Source organism: Canis lupus, chromosome 22 (assembly GCF_003254725.2).
Source record: "Canis lupus dingo isolate Sandy chromosome 22, ASM325472v2, whole genome shotgun sequence".
In the NCBI taxonomy this organism is placed as follows: Eukaryota; Metazoa; Chordata; class Mammalia; order Carnivora; family Canidae; genus Canis; species Canis lupus.
In genome coordinates, this window is record NC_064264.1 from 52,249,929 (window position 1) to 52,268,841 (window position 18,913).

General features: G+C 37.1%; 1 protein-coding gene across 4 annotated transcripts in view; it reads left to right on the top strand.

The window, feature by feature from the left end:
• TPP2 (tripeptidyl peptidase 2) overlaps positions 1-18,913 on the top strand; it is a 70,464-nt gene that overhangs the window by 7,051 nt on the left and 44,500 nt on the right. For all 4 annotated transcript variants that reach the window (XR_003133881.3, XM_025440978.3, XM_025440979.3 and 1 more), the window contains exons 2-6: positions 283-411; positions 8,836-8,931; positions 10,634-10,738; positions 13,135-13,259; positions 17,696-17,859. Coding sequence is in view for 3 of the 4 variants with exons in the window: in XM_025440978.3 (XP_025296763.1) it covers positions 283-411; positions 8,836-8,931; positions 10,634-10,738; positions 13,135-13,259; positions 17,696-17,859 (619 nt within the window). In the remaining variant the exon portion in view is untranslated. The remainder of the gene's footprint in view (positions 1-282; positions 412-8,835; positions 8,932-10,633; positions 10,739-13,134; positions 13,260-17,695; positions 17,860-18,913) is intronic.

Consider the following 18,913-nt stretch of genomic DNA (forward strand, 5'->3'; position numbering starts at 1 on the left):
AAACAGAGTGGCCTATAGTAAATGCTTAGTAAATATTTATTAACTGAATATATAAGATCACTTGAAGGATTTTGTGGTGTTTTCCATGACTAAATTTTTCGTATGTATCTGTCTCTCCTTTTGGCTTAAAACAATTCAATTTTCTTTTTAAAATGAATGCAGATTTTATAGGATATTTTAGGTAGGTATATGTGTGTACACATAGATGGAGGTTGGCATTGCTTTTCTAAGGACCAAAAAATTAAATCTGTGATTTATATTTTAATTATCTCTTACTTTTAGGTTACAACTGATGGAAAACCAAAAATCATTGATATCATTGATACAACAGGAAGTGGTGATGTGAATACTGCTACAGTAGTTGAGCCCAAAGATGGTGAGATCGTCGGTCTTTCAGGAAGAGTGCTCAAGGTTAGAACTTTTATCTTTTTATCAAATTTTTTTTTTCCTTTTTTTATACTGGTTGCCTCAAAGCACCTAATGTTTGTTACATTTGGTGGTAGGTTATTCATTACCTGTTGCTCTTTAACAGATTACCCTCGAAACTTCATGTTTTAAAATAACAAACATTTAATATCTCACAGTTTTGGTGAGTCTATAATCTGGGTGTGACTTAGCTGGGTGCCTCTGTTTAAGAGCTCTCCTGATCTTGCTGTTGGCCAGGGCTGTGGTTTCATCCAAAGGCTCAGTCTGAGTGAGGAAGGGGAGTCTGTTCTCAGCTAACTTGCTCAATTGGTTATTGATAGGCTTCAGTGCTTCTCCATGGGACTGTGTCCCACTGTATCCCTGTGTTCCCTCCAGGTGACTAATCCAAGAGAGAGTACCCAAGGTGGAGACCATGGTCTTTGTACAAATTAATCTTGGAATTGACATCCCATCACTTCTGCCATTTTGTTTTCAGTTGAAATGAACCATGAAATCCAGCACATGCTTAAGAGAAACGGGATTTTACTAATATCAGGAATACCAGGAGGGTGGGGGTCATTAGGGGCCGTCTTAGAAGAATCCAGCGGTGGTGTTTGTTTGTTTGATAGTGAGCTTAAAATTGGGATGTATTTTTCAATGTGGTTTCAAATTCTAAAAATTTCAAGTTTTGGATAGAAAGGCAGGGAAAGTGACCAGACTGTAGTTTTGTCTTCATCTTTCCCTGTCCCTTTGGGAACTTGTAACATGAAACATTTAGGCTTTAATAATTTGGACTTAAGTGACTGGCTTTGTGTTACTCTGTGTTGGTAGAAAGACCTTGGTAGAAAGTTAAACTAACGTGAAAAATGATAAGAATACTAAAAGCAGTTGGTGAGGTGTTAGCTAATTAGCTTCTTACAATGGCAAGAACTTGATTGTGATTTAGTACTCTTTATCTTTTAAACTAATAAGCAGAATTAGTTTGGAAGATGAATTTATGTTTATGTCTAAAAAGTTGTATTGAACTCTACCCATCTTCAGTCTGAATCATGTTTAGGTATTGTCTTCTGGCTAAGATTGTTGTGGCATTGTATTAGTTTTCTCTGCTACGTAATGAGTTAAACAAAATTAGCAGCTTAAAGCCACATAGATTCCTGTGTTTTTTATCTTACTGTTTCCATAGGTCAGGAATCTGACATGGCTTTTGGTGGCTCTCTGTTCAGTATCTCATGAGACTGTAATCAGGCGTTGGTTGGAGCTGTGGTCTCATCTGAGGCTTGGTATCCTCTTCCAAGTTCACATGGTTGTTGGAAGGACTCATTTTTCTTGCAACTGTAGAGCTCACAGCAGCTTGCTTCTAGGCCAGCAGGAGAATCTCTTTGACCTTTGGGATGGCCCCAGTCTCTCTTTTAAGGAGCTCACTTGATTATGTCACAAGGGTAATGTCCTTTTTTATTAAAAACATAGATTAGAGACCTTAATTGTACCTGTAAAATCCCTTCACCTTTCTTATATTACCATATCACGATCACAGGGGCAATAGTCAGAGGCCCTGCCTTCAATAAGGGGAGAAGAATATACAATGGCCTGGGTCATCCTTAGAATCTGCCTACATACAGGCAGACAGGAGGCATTATCATCCAGGTTTTGCTTCCTTTTCCATGTGTTAGGGACTGAATTGTTTGACCCCAAAATCACATGTTGAAGCCTGAAGACCCTCATGATGGGATTAGTCTATGCTTTCTTTCTGCCTTGGGAGGATGCAGTGAGAAAGCTGCACCTACAAGTTAGGAAGAGTCTCCCTGGAACCTGACCATGCTGGTACCCTAGTCTCATGCCCAGCCTTCAAAACTTTGTGAGAAAATAAATTTCTGATGTTTGTGGTATTTTCCACCCAGTTTATTTTATTTTCTTACGGAGCCTAAGCTAAGACACTCTGTGTCTTTAAAAAAAAAAAAAAAAAAAAGGTTGTAAACTGGCTGGAGGGAAATGAGTTTTCTGTACATTTGAATTACTCTAAGGTTTTGCCTATCTTCCCCAAGTTGACACCTTGTTATTTAGAGTATATTTCAGAGAGACACATGGGGTTCCTATGAGTTACATTGTTCTGGGAAACTAGGGAACACTCCTACTAAGTCCTGCAGATTTAGAATCCTGTAAAGTATTGTCCTCAATTGTTTATGTTAAGCAACTATAGTAGCCCCCGCTAGATAAACCACATGGACTGATAATATCACTGGTGCTCAAAGGTAGAATTACATATACCATATATATGCTGTGAAATGAGATCAGAAAATTAATAGTTTGATATTTAAATCTTTTCTCAATTTGGTAACATACTTCTTTAGCTCTAAAATATTCTCTACCCATCAATATAGTGGGGGGTTTTAATTTTATTTTTAATTGTATACAATATGTCTTCATAGTTTAAAAAGACAAATACTTCTTCAAGGCTTCTAACAGGAAAAACTAAGTCGCTTGTCCTACCTCTCCCTTTTGCCACCAATTCCCACTCACCAAAAGATTAGTCTTTGATATTACAGTATCTTCGAAGTTTTAAGTAACATCCTATTTTTTTTTTTCTTGAACTTTTATGTGATTTGAGAGTTTATCTGTAGAATTAGCACTGTGGAAGAAGAGGGTTTACCTTTCATGTCCTTCATCTGAGTTGTCTGGTATTGTTTCAGGTTACTTCCTCCCACTGTTTTTGCTGTTCTTTTATCTGGAACTCCTGTTCATTGGACAGTGGACCTCTTGAGTTGATCTTCAATCTATCTTTCTTTCTTTCTTTCTTTCTTTCTTTCTTTCTTTCTTTCTTTCTTTCTTTCTTTCTTTCTTTCTTTTTTATTTATTTGAGATAGCGTGAGTGGAGGAGCAGAGTGGGGGGAAGAAGCAGGCTTCTCGCTGAGCAGGGAGCCTGATGCTGGGCTCGATCCTAGGACCCTTTGATCATGACCTGGGCCGAAGGCAGAGGCTTAACCGCCTGAGCTACCCATGTGCCCCAATCTTCCAATTTTCTTTTGTTTTTCCACCTTTTCTTTGTTGCTTTTGTTTTTTTCCTTTCTGAAAGATTTGTAAGATTTCTCAATATTCTTTTCTAGCCCTTGTCTTGAATGTTACATTTTGCCTATTATTTTTTAAATGCAGTTCTGTTCGTGTTGACTCAGCATATTTTTGTGTCATGTGTACAACATTTTATCTGTGAGGATATTGTCTAAAATTTTTCTAGTTTCTTCTTTTTACTCACCTTCTTCTTCCTCCCATTCTCCCTTCCCCTTTCCCTTCTCTTCCTTTTTTCTTTACCTCCTCCCTCTTCCCTTTCTCTTCCTCTTTTCTCCCTTCCTTTTCCTCTTTTCTCCCTTCCTTCTGCTCTGCTTTCTACTTGAGAGTTTTCCGCAAGGTATCTAGCTGTCTTGGCTGTCCTTTGTTTAGGAAGGCACATAAAGGTGATGGAAGTGTTCTCTGCTTAGGCAGGGTCTTGGAGTGAGGGCAATGATGCTGTCATGGCAGACTCAAAGGTGTCAGTGTATGGCATACCTTTTCCCATAGGGATGCTCAGTTACCTCCAAGAGGATCTTAGCGTATTTGACCTGGGCTTTGAGGCGAGAGAAAGAGAAACCTGTCCATGTTCAGGGGCTTACACCTAGTGCCTGGGGGGATCTTTTGCAGACTCTTCTCTATGTCTCACCCCTCCCCTCTACTATGTGAACCTCTCTAGAAAGCTAACATTTCAACATCCCTCTGTTTCAACGTCTAGTTGCCTGGCTGGTCAGGTTTGGGCAGAATGTGGGATGGGGGTCAGGATTTTACAGATTTTCCACCAGTCTTTGATGTTAGCTTCCTTCTCCATCTGTACATGGGACATAACCGCATACATGTTCAGCTGATTTTTTTTCAAGGATGTACCAATGTTCAGAAATTTTACAGCGCTCATTAAAAAGAAAGATGTTATTAGTTGCTGGAATTTGGCTAGCTGGATCTCTCAGAACTGTTGAGCACACAGTTTTTGGACAGCAACATACTGAGGTGTTCAGATTTCTTTGACTTAACCATGCTTTACGGTGAATTAAACATCTGTATTTCAGCTTCTTCAAAATAGCCTATAAACTGTTAATGGTTAATGTCTTACTCTTCTCCCAGTTTAAGATGAACTGCTAATTAAGTGCTTTGAACATTCCAGTAATCTCCTTCTCTAAGGAGTCTATTCCTAGGCTGTTCAGTTACTTTGCCCGGTGACACTCCCATGAACAGATAGAAGCAAAAAAGTGAACAGAAGTTCAAAATCTTTTATGGTGAAACGTATAGACATAAAGGAAAGAGCATAAAACATATGTACAGCTTGATGAATAAAGTGAATGCCATTTTACCCACTGCCCAGATGAGACCAAGAATATTGTCGTACCTCCGAAGTTTCCTGTTCTCCCAGATCACAACCTACTTTGACGTTTGTGATAGTCACTTCTGTGCTTTGCTTTATAGGTTTTACCACCTCTGTGTGGATACATGAAAAATATTGTGCAGTTTTGCCTATTTGAGAACTTTATTTGATCTCATTTATGTATCATTTTACATGAGGTGCTTGCAAGATTCCTACCATTCAGCCATGATGTTGCATGTAGTAATGACTTGTTTAATTTCATTGCTATGCAAGATGCCATGGTTCGTATGTACCACATTCTGTCCGTTCTGCTGATGAACAGTTGTTTCCAGTTTGGGAGTCACTAACAGCTCTTTAGAGAACATCCTTTTGTCCATATCTTGTGCACATATGTATAGATAATTCCAGGATGTGTACCTGGGAGTGGAATTGCTGAGTCATAGAGATACAGCGTGACCAGGTGATACCAAACAGTATTTACACTAAACATTTGCCAACTATTTGCACTAAAATGCATTTCCACTAGCAGTGTGTAAGAATCGTAATAGTCGCATGGGTAACACTTGATATTTTTAGGCTTTTTAATCTTTGCAAGTATGGTGGGAATCTAGATATATCACGTTGTGGTTTTAATTTGCGTTTTTTAAATTATTAATGCCATTGAGCAGCTTTTTCTATATTGTTAGACATTTGGATTTCCTCTTTTGTGAAGTGCCTGTTCAAGTCTGCCCTCTTCGTCCCACTACTGAGTTGTCTTGTGTCTCACTAATTTGTAGGTATCCGTTACACATTCTAAGTACCTGTCCTCTGATGAGATGTGTCAGGTGTCTTTTCCCATTTTGTACATCTATCTTCACTTGTGGTGTCTTGATAAGTAGAAGTCCTTAAATTTAATATGTTTGGGTATTAGACTTTGCCTTTTTGATTAGGGCTTTTCATGTCTTAAGACTTCCTTTCTGACCCCAAGACCATGAAGATACTCTCCTCTCTCATTTTCTTTTGTTTTGTTTTGTTTTTTGTATATTTTTTTGTTGTTCCTCTATCATTTTCTAAGAACTTTTACCATATTTCTTTTCATGTTTTAGAATTCACCAGAATTGATTAGGCTTGGTTTGAAACCTAAGAGGATCCTGGATTCTCTTTTCCATCCGAAAACCAGTTGCCCCAACACCATGTATTAAAATTCTCTAATCTCCCTACAAATTTTCAGTGCCTCCTTTTACTTTGCAACCTTTAAAATAGGGGTGATACAACTTTAGAGTATCATTTCCAGTTCTCTGTGTCCTTTGGGTATTTTTTTCTCCTTTATTCTAATTTTAGTAGCCATTTGGAAGGGAGCTTGGTGCTTTATAAAATTCTACCACATTCAACTTGACTTTGGTTTTAACATCATCAGTATTCTTACATATAAAAAAAAAAAAAGTCCAGGCATAGTGAATGACTTGGCCAAATTTGGCCCTATATTTAGGTGCAGTGGTGTAGCTAAAGGAGTGTACTGGCAGTACCACGAGGCTGACAAGGCTGAAACAGAGGAAAAAAAAATTTACTGCAATGGAACATTAATACTCATGATGACATTTGGCTTAAGAAAATGTTCAATTCGTTAGGCATCCCCTTTTTAAAAGAGTTAGGGAAAAGAGATGTAATTAGTAATGAAAGAGATTCTCTTTCTCCAAGAAAATCAGCCTTATTCCATTGTAGTATTAATCTTAAAAATAAAACTGCCAGTTATTTTACCAGCAAAAGTGGATTTATTCAGGAATAGCAGAGAATTGCAGTCTGATACAAACAGCCTGTGGCAAAATTATAGGCAAGTCCCCACCCAGAACAAAGGAGAGGACCACTGTTTTCTATAGAGGAAAGGGTGGAAGATGGGGGGCTGTTACAAACAGAAAGTCCCTTGGAGTAAACTGCCTGCTGCTCAGGTGGTAAATTAGTATCCATCAGTGAGATCCCTCTCTTCCTGGGTCTGCAACTGATGAGCGCTAGGGTGTGAGAGCACCCCCTGCTGGCCTCCAGACTCCATTCAAACCAAGATTCCTTTTTTATTAATTTTCACAGTAGTTCCCATGTAATAAAACAGTTTTAAAGGTAACCACTTAAAATGGTCAAAATATAAAGCTTTGATTCATAAAAGAGACTACAAATAAGTTCATGTGTATGAAATACTCAAATAGGCAAAATGACATATCCCACAGCTGCCTCATAAAGTTACCTTTACTCAAATTTGGTTAACGCTACATAAGAGACCCATGATTAAAACAGTTATTTTATGATTTTTTTTTTTTTAGTTTAATTTTTTGTAACCAGTCTGCCTTTACTGTGAGGAAAATAAGTAGTGATGATATGAGAAGTATCTGGTTGTGGGGACCCTGCAGATTTTGATCTCATGTATAATTAAATGTAAATTATGTCTCGTGGATTATTTTCATTGTGTTATATATACTGTAAGGAATTGTGGTTAAATATATGTTAGCACCTGTTTAGCTTGCAGTTAATCAGTTATTCCATTTAATCCTTTGGCATTTCACAGCCTTGTATAATCTCCCTGTACAAAGAAGTTGCCACTAGCCTAGGGTTACAAAACCTATGTAGTAGGATGTCTGTGATGAAATAGTCTTTGAATTTGCCAGCTAGTGACTGCTTACTTTTTTGTTGTTGCAGTGCCATATTGTTGTTATGTCACAGGCTATAGCAGGGACATTAGAGTTAAGAATTTCTGTTCTCAAAAAAAAAAAAAAAAAAAAGAATTTCTGTTCTCTAAAAGAGGTTGGTAAGTTTTGAATGAAAAGTACTAGTTTATATGCCAACATATTTGAAATTTTGCATACTCCAGACGTCCATTTGATTCAGAAATGATTACTGACACATGCAGGCTTTTGATAGTTCAACCTTATGCTTTGTACACATTTGAAAGATGTTTTTAATGATTATGGGCCCTGGGATTACAAAGAGTGTGAATATTCCACATTTTCTTGATAGACATTTGTGAAGTTGATTGATATTCAGGGCATTTGTACAAAGCATAATGTAGGGAAGGATTGTTTTCTTCCTTTTACACACGAGGAAATACGAATCTGTGGGTGTCCCCTCTGGTTAGTGGCAGAGTTTGAATTCACAGCCAGGCTTACCTAAGTCACACTTCCTTTATGCTGAATTTTTTGGTCTCCATGATAGAGTTAGATTCTACCTTTCTTTTCACCCTTCCTGTGATTTGGGCAAGCAATTTGATTTCTTTTTATTGCTTTGTTTTTTCCATTTGTACACTGGGCGTGCTCTTTACATCATTCTGTTAATTAGAAACTTTTGAATGCTTTTGAGATATTGAGAAAGACTATTATAAGATGTTATATATAATTAACATGATTTTATAGAACCTTTTTCTTAAAAGCTATTTTAAGTATCTAGGCATTATCCATGTTGATTATAGAGAATGCATTTCTTAACAGGAAATCTGAGTCTTGGGATCCCTGGGTGGCTCAGTGGTTTAGTGCCTGCCTTTGGCCCAGGGTGCGATCCCGAAGTCCCGGGATCGAGTCCCACGTCGGGCTCCTGGCATGGAGCCTGCTTCTCCCTCCTCCTGTGTCTCTGCCTCTCTATCTCTCTATGTCTATCATAAATAATAAATAAATAAATAAGTATTTTAAAAAAAAGGAAATCTGAGTCTTGTTGAGAGGGTCTAAAAACTGCTTCTCCTCCCAACTAGTTTGGCAAGTAGCTCTGAGAAGGGAGAGGTGATATGTCCTTGATCCTTGAGAACTAAAGATTATAGCAGTTTAATGAAGTAGCCTATGTTGAAAGCAATTCATAAACTATGAAGCATTGTATAAATGAAACATATCTTAGGTGAACCATCTTATGTATGGATGTGAAGAAAAGCCAGATAGATACTAAGTGGCACCTTAGAATATTAGAAATACTGCTGTAATATGCAACCTTGCCCATCCAAGTTGAGCCATCAGAAGAGAAATGAAATAACCTTTTTCTTTAGTAGTAAATCATTGGAATTGGGAAGCATTTAGTGAGTAAACAATTTACTTTTTTTTCTACAGATTCCTGTGAGCTGGACAAATCCCTCAGGCAAATATCATATTGGCATTAAAAATGGCTATGACTTCTATCCAAAGGCGCTCAAGGAAAGGATACAGGTAATGTACAATCTAGGATCGATGACTTCTTCCTCAAAATTTTTTTTCTGCTGAAGAAAAGCATTGTTCGTAGGTTCCCACTAACTCTTAATTATTTTGGAGGCTGGGAGGCTTTCAGGCTTCAAGCTTCTGTTCAGTAGGATGTTACCCATTGCAAGTCATGGTACTTAATTTTGGATACTTGGATACGTTTAGAGAATTGTGAATACATTGAAATTATATTCAAGTTTTTGTATGTTTGTGTTTTTCTGGGAGTTGGGATATAGCTTTCATTGGATTTTTGAAGGCCCGCCCCCCCCCCCCTTTTTTTTTAACCTGTAAAAGGCTAAAGACTATTTAAAGTCCTGGCTAACTTACTTATTCCTGGTCCTGTAGCTTCTATGACATTTTGTCCCATTTTTCTTACTGTTTAACCAGGCTTTTGACTCTGGCTAGTCATCATTCTGTACTAAGGAAAGAGTTACTCAGACCTAAAGCAGCTGAAGTATAGGAAACACAGATCTATCATTAGAGAAATAAGAGTTGCAAATTGAGGAAGAAGGAGCTTCCTTTAAAACAGTGCTGCTGAATCGACCTTTCAGTGATGGTGCAACTGTTCATTGTCCATTATGGTAGCCACTGGCCAGAAGTAGCTGTTGAGAACTTGAAATGTGACTAGTGTGAAATTTTAATTTTATGTAATATTTTAAAATTTAAATCTAAATTGCAACCCATGGCTCCCATATTTGCCACTACCACTTTAGAGGATTGCTGTAACATCAGTAGCGGGTAGAGGTTCAGAGTTTCAACTATAAAAGATAATGTGATCCTTGAAAATGAGCCTTATGGGTAAGGTCTGTGGGTGCTTTCGTCTCATTATAATACTATTATTTACTTCTCCAGGGGCCTGAACCATAAGAGCTACTCAGCATATTGCATGTTATAACCTTTATTAGTCAGATTCTAATCATTCTGCAAAAAATAAAATTATAAAAAAAAATGTATATAACTTGTTGGATACTGTTTTATTTTAAAATGTCAGGCTGGAATACACATACAGTATTTTTTATGCAATATGTAAAATTTCATCAACTGTATGATAAAGTGCAAATTAACATGCAAACATAGAGAAAGTAAGCTAATGTCAGCCTTTTTAGCTCTGTGGAGTTGATTATTTTACTGGAAAGGATTTTTTTAGACTAGCCGACTCCCACTGGGTGGCGCTGTGGGCTAAAGACAGCAGCGATGAAGGGGGAAGACCAATTTCAGTAACAATAGAACCCTGTCAAATCAGAGAGGATAGGGTAAAAATAAAATAAAATCCTTGCCCTCTCCTTACTTGTGGCTTAGGGCAGTTTTCAGTTCCGGAAGGCCCAGAACACAGTCGTGGCTTTTATTGTAAATGACTGGGAGTTGAGTCTGTAACCTGACATGCTATTATTTATTCTCAGATGGATTAAAATTGGATCAAAATACATTTGGATATTCCTGGTAAATGTGTTCCCTTAAAACCCAGGTGCAGTGAGTTAACTAGTTGTTAATAATTGATCCATTGCTTTACCAACTTGATTATAAATGGTGTTTTAGTCCCTGTGTGAAAATTGTGTGGCCTCACAACTGATAACTAGGTCTGTATATAAATGACTCTCTGGGTTTACCTGAATATTTGTTGACCTCACCATAAGGTAATTTTCCTTTTTCTTTTTTTTTTTTTTTTTTGCAGAAAGAACGGAAGGAAAAAATCTGGGATCCTGTTCATAGGGTGGCCCTTGCAGAAGCCTGTAGAAAACAAGAAGAATTTGATGTTGCCAGCAATTGCCCTTCTCAAGTTGGTGCTAGTCGCTTTTATTTAAACATTACCATAAGATCATATTCTCACAGAGTTCTTAGAGATTTAATAGACTATTTTTTTTACAAGTTTTAAGTTATTTAATTTTACTAATTTTACTTTTATTCTGAAATCAATTTACATATTTATTTTTCAAAACTTCTTAATGAACATGCATATAATACACATTAAAAGTGCATAAATCCTGAGTATATAGTCATGAATTACTACAAAATGAATACTTTTTCTGGTACCTCTTCCTTATCATTGCTTTCTGCCTCCTCCAAAAGTAACCACCATCCTTTTAACATTGTTGATAGATTTTTGCCTACTTGGAATTTGTAAAATGGAATCATACAGTGTGTTCTTTTAGGAGTAGCTGTTTTCACTCAGTATTATGTTTGCAAGAGTCATTCATGTGTAGGTGTCATAGTAGTTCACTTTTGTTGCTGTATGATGGATGCACCACAATTCACATGTCCGTCCATTCTGCAGATCAATATTTGCTTTGTTTTCAGTTCTTGGCTCTTACGGAAGATATTTTGATGGTGTCATGCATGTCTTGGGTGGGTTACAGAGTGGTAGTAAAACTTCATATTCCCACAAGAAGAGCTCCATTGTTCCATATCCTTAAATAGCTGTTATATATATATATTTTTTTAAATATTTATTTATTTATTTGAGAGTGAAAGTGTGAGGGAGTAGGAGCAGGGGCAGAGGGAGAGGGAGAGACTCTCAAGCAGACTCCTTGCTGAATGCAGAGCCCTACATAGGGCTCAATCTCAAGGCTCTGACATCATGACCTGAGCCGAAATCAGGAGTCAGGTGCTTAACCAAATGAGCCACCCAGGTACCATGGCCATTATGGGTTTTTTTTTAATTAGTTAATAAAATGAAGATAATGTCTTGGTTTATTATGAAAATAGTACATGCTTGTTGTAGAAACTTTGGATCACATGGGTGTGTACAAAGTAACAAGTGAGAGCCTCCAAAATGCCAGTGCCCCCAGGGATGGTATCAACAGCTTGCTGTTTATCCTTCTGAATCTTTCTTTCTTTTTTTTTTTTTTAATTTTATTTATTTATTCATGAGAGACAGAGGCAGAGACACAGGGAGAGGGAGAAGCAGGCTCCCTGTGTGGAGCCTGATGTGGGACTCGATCCCAGGACCCTGGGATGACACCCTGAGCCAAAGGCAGGCGCTCAACCACTGAGCCACTCAGGCATCCCTGAATCTTTCTTTTAATGCATACATGTACTTTGTTTTAATCAAAAGTAGAATGGTATTGGTGATTCTCAACCCTGGCTGCATATTATAATCCCATGAAGAGCTTTAAAATGCCAATGCTTGTGCCCTGGAGAGGAATTAAATCAAGGCCTTGCAGGAAGGCTGGCATTTTTAAGTGCTCCCAGGAGCTTTAATTAATGCACAGTTAGGATTGAGGACTCCTGGCCTAAATAAGTCTATATACACATTTAACTTGCACTTACTCTGGGTAGAGCTTCCTCTTTAGCTGTGGTATTTTCTGTTAAATCACTGTCCTTCATTCTCTTACTAGACACATTAAGTGTAGTATTTTATGTACTACATATATATAGCCAATTTTATAAAAAGAGATCTGGATTTTATTAGCCATTTTATTTTGTTTACCAAAAACGTCTATATAATTGTTTTTTCCTTTAAGGAAGAGTAAATATTGAACATGTTAAATAACTAAAAATGAAGTGTAACAAGATTTTTGGAACATGTGGAGATTAAATTGTATTTCAGTAGGACTCTTCAGGTGACTGTAGAGCAGCCTAATTTATGTTATTTTAAAAAAATCAGGTTGGAGTGTATACAGTTCTCATTTTTATGGACCAAAGTGGTTAAATAGCAGCTTATCTATGCAGGTCACAAATATAGTGTGTATTTAACTTACCACTTCTAAAGGACAGAAGATAATTCATTATTTCTCTTATTAATTTAGATTGTTAAACAGATTTAAATGGAAACAGTCCTTATAAAAAAAATCTACAAGTCAGTAGATAACCTACTTTGTAGTAACTTTAGAGTTATTTTTGAAGATTAGTTACAGATTATAGATGTGTGACTAACATGTCTTGCCTAAATGATATCATCAAACATGTAGCACAATGTCTTTCCCAAAGTGGGTAGAATAAATAGGTGAATGAGAGACTGAGTAAACGTAGTAGTATTTTTTAAATGTTTACTGTATTAATATCTGCATCGTTAAATTGAACTACAAGTTGCATAGGTATAAAAAGAAAATTTCCTTACATTTTTCTAGTGTAAAATGGCTTTACCATTGGTCACATTGTGTCTTTGGTTGTATGTTAATGAACTTTTCAAGAGCGCAAAATGTACTAATATTAATATATGTTCTAATTGATTAGGCAAATAAACTAATCAAGGAGGAACTTCAAAGTCAAGTGGAATTGCTCAATTCTTTTGAGAAAAAATACAGTGATCCTGGCCCTGTATATGACTGTTTGGTGTGGCATGATGGTGAAGCCTGGAGGTAAACTTCATGTATTCTTCACTTAAAAAATTATTTTTATCTACTGAAGAACACTGAACTCCCAGAACTGTCTAGAGATTTTTTTAAGTGACATTAATAACGCTAAGCAGAACTATTTGAGAGCCATATTGGCTTTGAGTAGTTCTGGATAAGCCCTGTGAACTTCTTAGTATCTTCGATATTAAACCTGACCATTGCATGTTTTAAAGAAGCTTGTTTCATTAATCAGAAAGTAACTGTTAACCAGATATTAGGAGGTTAATCATCGGTAGACATAGAAATGTTCTGATTGGGGCTGGGCAGTTTGGAAAGTAACTGCAAGAGAATGCTGCAGAGCATTTGCTATTAATGTTTTAAGGACAAATGAGTACAGTTGAGTGAAGATTTCTCATATCGAGATGATGTAGGTAAATTGAAGTGAGGCAATATAATAGAGTTGGACAGAACTCTGTCTCTGAGATGGAATCCTAGCTATGTGACCTTGAACATCATCTACACCTCTAAGCCTGTTTCCTTGTCCATTATTTGGGATAATAATAGCACCTTCCTAGAGGGTTTTGGGAAAATTAAATTTGATGTTTCTAGACATGGTATGCACTTGATAAATGTAAGCTCTTCCTGCTGCTGCTGCTACTGTTACTAATAATAATGATAGTTTATACCAGGTTACCTGTCACATAAGTTTGTCAGTTTCTTTCTCAGTGAATTTTACACTGCAGGTGTGTTTCTGGGAGTTGGCTAGTGTTTTCTTGCATTACCATCTGCCTGGAAACAAGAATATGTCCTTAATGCAGATCTTTCAGCATACACATGTTTAAAAAGGGTATCTGCTATAAGTCAGAGACTCCTCCCTGAAAATTGAAATCAACAAGCAGTTTGTTTGTAGCTTGAGTCCCTGCTCATATGTAGAGGATTATTTCCCAGGATGTGGCAAATAGAGAGCAAGATGCAGTGACTTGGTTATTTTTTTCAGGTTGTGTACATTGCAGTGCACCATTCTTAAGGAGAGCTTTCTTCCCATGGATGTAGGTACTAACTCATCTCTGATGATGAGCATATAACATTTTCAACTGAATGAGAAATTCTTGCCCTATTTGGAACTGAAAATGTTAATAAGATATTTGCATATAGCAACATTCCAATCCATATGATACCAAATACTAATGCAGTTTGTTGCACGTATTCAGGTATGTTGTTTGCGTGTGTAGATGCAGGTTTGCACACATTTGTGAACAGTTTTTTTCTTTGAAAACTTTGCAGAATGTTTGGATCATATATTTTTATAATATTAAAAAGCGTTCAGATGTATGATGTAACAAATTTGATATATCTACCACATGATATAGTCATTCCCAGTAATAAGCCTTAGACAAGTTTTAGTGTGAGAGAGGAGGCAAAGTTAGGGCTAAATACTAGATACAAAAGTGAGTGTAAGTAGGAGAATGTACCACAAGGACTTAAGGAGATAAGATAATCTAATATTAGCAGGAATTGAGGCACTGGGGCAATAGATGGTTGCATTTAAAATCTTTCCTACATGTGTTGAAAACATTACTAACTTTGTCCTAAGGAAAAGAAATTTGGGTCAGGATGTCCAGGGTGCCAGTATATGTTTCCAAGATCTTTAAGGCAGTTGACAAAGCAAGGGATATACTGCAACAGTTTGTCAATAGGATTCTAAGATAGCTTTTGGAATTTTTGTACTGGAAATGAAACTTAAACAATAAAGGAAATAAAAGCTGAAGTCACTGGAGTAACATTTTAGAAAATGTTATTAATCCATGAACCATGCAGCAGAATTATGCTTTCAGGTGCTACTGGAAATAACTTTTGTTTGCATGATACTGTATACCATATGGGGCTTTGATTCTCCTACCCCATCTCAGAGTTAGATCCAGAATCTTTTGAGGAGAATCTTAGAGATCCCAAATTACCTAAGACGAAGGTAGGCACTATCATTTCAGAAATCCCAGCCATTTCTGAGAGGAGGTAAAGTGACCTCAGGTGCCTTGACTTTTGTTTTTGCAAAGACTGTTGATTTTGCCCTCCGGCTACACTTCCACCATTAAACCCTATCTTTGTACATAGCCTGTTAACCTAATATAAGCGTACTCTTAAGTGTTTGTCAGGATGTATAGGGTCAAACTCAATAGGGAGTAAAATACTGGTTGAGAAAACTCTTTATAAAGGATTACATGAAGGAAAGACCATTAATTGGTTTCTTTTCAGCAGTTTCTGACCTTGTTATCTCAGATTTCCTTTGAGTTTGATGAAAGCTGTGGATTTTTTTCATAGAAAATTAGACATAGAAATGTATTACAAATGTTCGGGAATTTATAACCCCTCTGTCCGGCCCCCCGCACACATATACTCTCATCCTACCCATGAACCTCATTTCCATGTTCTCTTTCTGGTATTCTGACAGCTGTTCCTGAACTAAGCCAGCCACCTTCAGAAAGTTGTACCCTTGCACCATATGCATACGTGCTCTCTGTGGAATTATTTGAGTGAAGTCACTCAATTTTATATTGACATTTTGATATAGTGCTTGAGTGTTGAGTCACTTCATACTCATGATGGTTACAGGAAACTGATTTGTGGAATATGTCACTGTGTTTGCTGTGAGAATGTTGTTAAAGGTGTTGATTCCTTTGTTCTTTCATCATTTGGCAAATATTTGAGTACCAACTTTGTACCAGGTAGACTTTAGAGAAGCTATTCCACGGACTCTAGATTCTGTGGAAGCCAGTGTGAGAATATCTGAGCCCATCTCAGAAGCATCAAGAAAGATTTCATTGAGAGATCAGCTCAAGTTAGCAGAGAGGGTAGGGACAGGGATTGAAGGTAAAGGGGAAAGTCAAAAGGATGATGGAGGAACTGCTAGGAATTTAGAGTGTCTAATGGGCAGGATAAAGAGGAGGATGTCACAGATGGTTGCCAGGATGGATACTGGCCAGTTACATGCTCTTAGGAACCAAAAGTGTTACTCTGTTCTGCAAATGGGGAGGATTTGGTGAAGTACACTTTACCTGTTAACCTCACTCCTTATTCCATTTGATAAGCTCCTTGTTTTCTGTTTGACTCACTTTCCCCATGAGTGTTCAATCTCCTATATTGTATGTCTTTTTTTGGAATGCCCTAAATCATTTTGGCCACACTCTTGATTGGTGTACACATAAAAACAGACAGTTTTGGAGATCCTTCTGTCTAAACTATCACAGTTTGTTAATGAAATGCATGCTTTAGTCTTTATAATAAATGCCCTCTCTATACTAGTGGACTTCTTCCCTTAATTCACTGTAGCAATTGTGATTGACTTTAGCTTATTAAAACACAGTTCTTCTTATCTAGCAAATCTGCACAAAGACCTAAAAGCTAAAAACATAATATTGATCTTGAAATGATGTGCATTCCATTTATGACTTTTATTTTAGATTAATTTAGCTTTAATGAGACTCTTCTAGTATTGGGAATATATATTTTAAAAATTACAGCAGTAATAAAATGAATAAAGAGCAAACAGGAGGACAACATAAAACTAGGGATCCCTCGGTGGCGCAGCGGTTTGGCGCCTGCCTTTGGCCCAGGGCGCGATCCTGGAGACCTGGGATCGAATCCCACGTCGGGCTTCCGGTGCATGGAGCCTGCTTCTCCCTCTGCCTGTGTCTCTGCCTCTCTCTCTCTCTGTGTGTGACTATCATAAATAAATAAAAATTTATAAAAAAAATAATAATAATAAAAAAAAAATAAAACTATGCATAAAGAGCTTTTTGTAAAGATAAATGTTTGCCGGGATCCCTGGGTGGCGCAGCAGTTTAGCGCCTGCCTTTGGCCCAGGGCGCAATTCTGGAGACCCGGGATCGAATCCCACGTCGGGCTCCCGGTGCATGGAGCCTGTTTCTCCCTCTGCCTATGTCTCTGCCTCTCTCTCTCTCTCTCTCTCTCTGTGACTATCATAAATAAATAAATTAATTTAAAAAAAATAAATAAATGTTTGCCTCATCCCCATAGCTATAATGGGGATGAGGCACATTATATAGTTCATCTAATTTCAAGGAGCCTGCACACACTGTTAGATTTATAAAACCAATTATAAAAGAAGCAGAAGGGAGCATAAGGCCTAGGCTATGTGTCATAATCATCCTGAACTAGTCTAAAGCTCTAGACTAAGCTTTGGTCTAATTTCTTAAGTGGCTGGAATTTTGTAATGGACAGTGTTCCTAAAGTCCTTTATACATGCCTTCATATAAAGGCTGGTTCCTTTAAGCTTCTTACCTAATCTTTACTGGTGACTCTCTAAAACAGAGGACTATAGACCTGACAGTTACTGTGTGTGTTGTGATAAAATAGGACAGTAAGAAGGTACCTAATAAAGCATACTGCATTATTTTTAGAAAGCCAAGAAAAAAATTTCACTATCTATTCTCAATTTCCAGAGCCTGCATTGATTCAAATGAAGATGGGGATTTGAGTACATCTACCGTATTGAGAAACTACAAAGAGGCCCAAGAATATGGTTCTTTTGGCACAGCTGAGATGCTGAATTACTCTGTTAATATATATGATGATGGAAACCTGCTCTCCATTGTGACCAGTGGAGGTATTCTGTTTCAGATCTGCTAATTATAGAGAAACTTGGTGCGGTAGGGTGATAAATTACTATAGCCATAAGGCAGTCTTCTAGAGCATTTAACTTAGCAATTCCACCTAAAGAACTAGGTATGGGATAATAAATGGGATTTGGCCCCCTTGGCAAGGTATTGTATTCTTTAAAGTCATAACCACATAGGATCCATTGCAAGAGTACAAGCATGGTCCAGCCACAAAAAAACCATCAACATAATTCATCTTATGAAAATTCCTCTGGGAGGAATTTTACTTCCACATACTGCCTCTTAAGCAGTTCACCTACAAGTACAAAGTCAGGTAAAAAGATCCTCATATGGCATTCTCTGTAATTTCAAAAAAGTTGGGAACTATTCACATACCCATTAGCAAAAGAACAGGTTAATTTAAAACTGTGTTATTCATTGTGGGATATTATATAGAAAACAAAACGAATAAATCTACATACATATACCTGTATTCATAAGTCTCAGATACATGAATTTTAATGAAAAATATGTCGATAAAACATGTAATATTGTAAAACATGCCAAATAATACTACACAATATTCATGGATATATGTGTATGATAAAAATATAGATGGGAAGGATCAGCTTCTGGATAGTGATTATCTAGGGAGGAAGCAAGGACAGCTTTAATTCTTATCACCCCCTCCGCAATATTACTGAGTCATAATTGAAGTACAGTAAACTGCAGGTATATATACATAATTTATCATAATTAAGTTATGATAGATGTGTACACCCAAGAAACCATCATTACAGTCAAGATATGAGCATATCCATCACCCCTACAAGTCTTCTTGTCGTCTTTGTAATCCAGCTGTGTGCCTTCAGCCACAGCCCCAGGTAGCCCCTGAACTGCTCTCTGTCAGTCTAGACCCTGCATTTTCTAGAATTTTGTATTAAGTAGAATAGTTATGGTATAGAATTCGCCTATATTATGTTTATAAATTGTTCCTTACTGCTAAGTAGTATTTCATAGTGTGGATACACTGTGGTTTATTTATACATTCACCTACTGGTG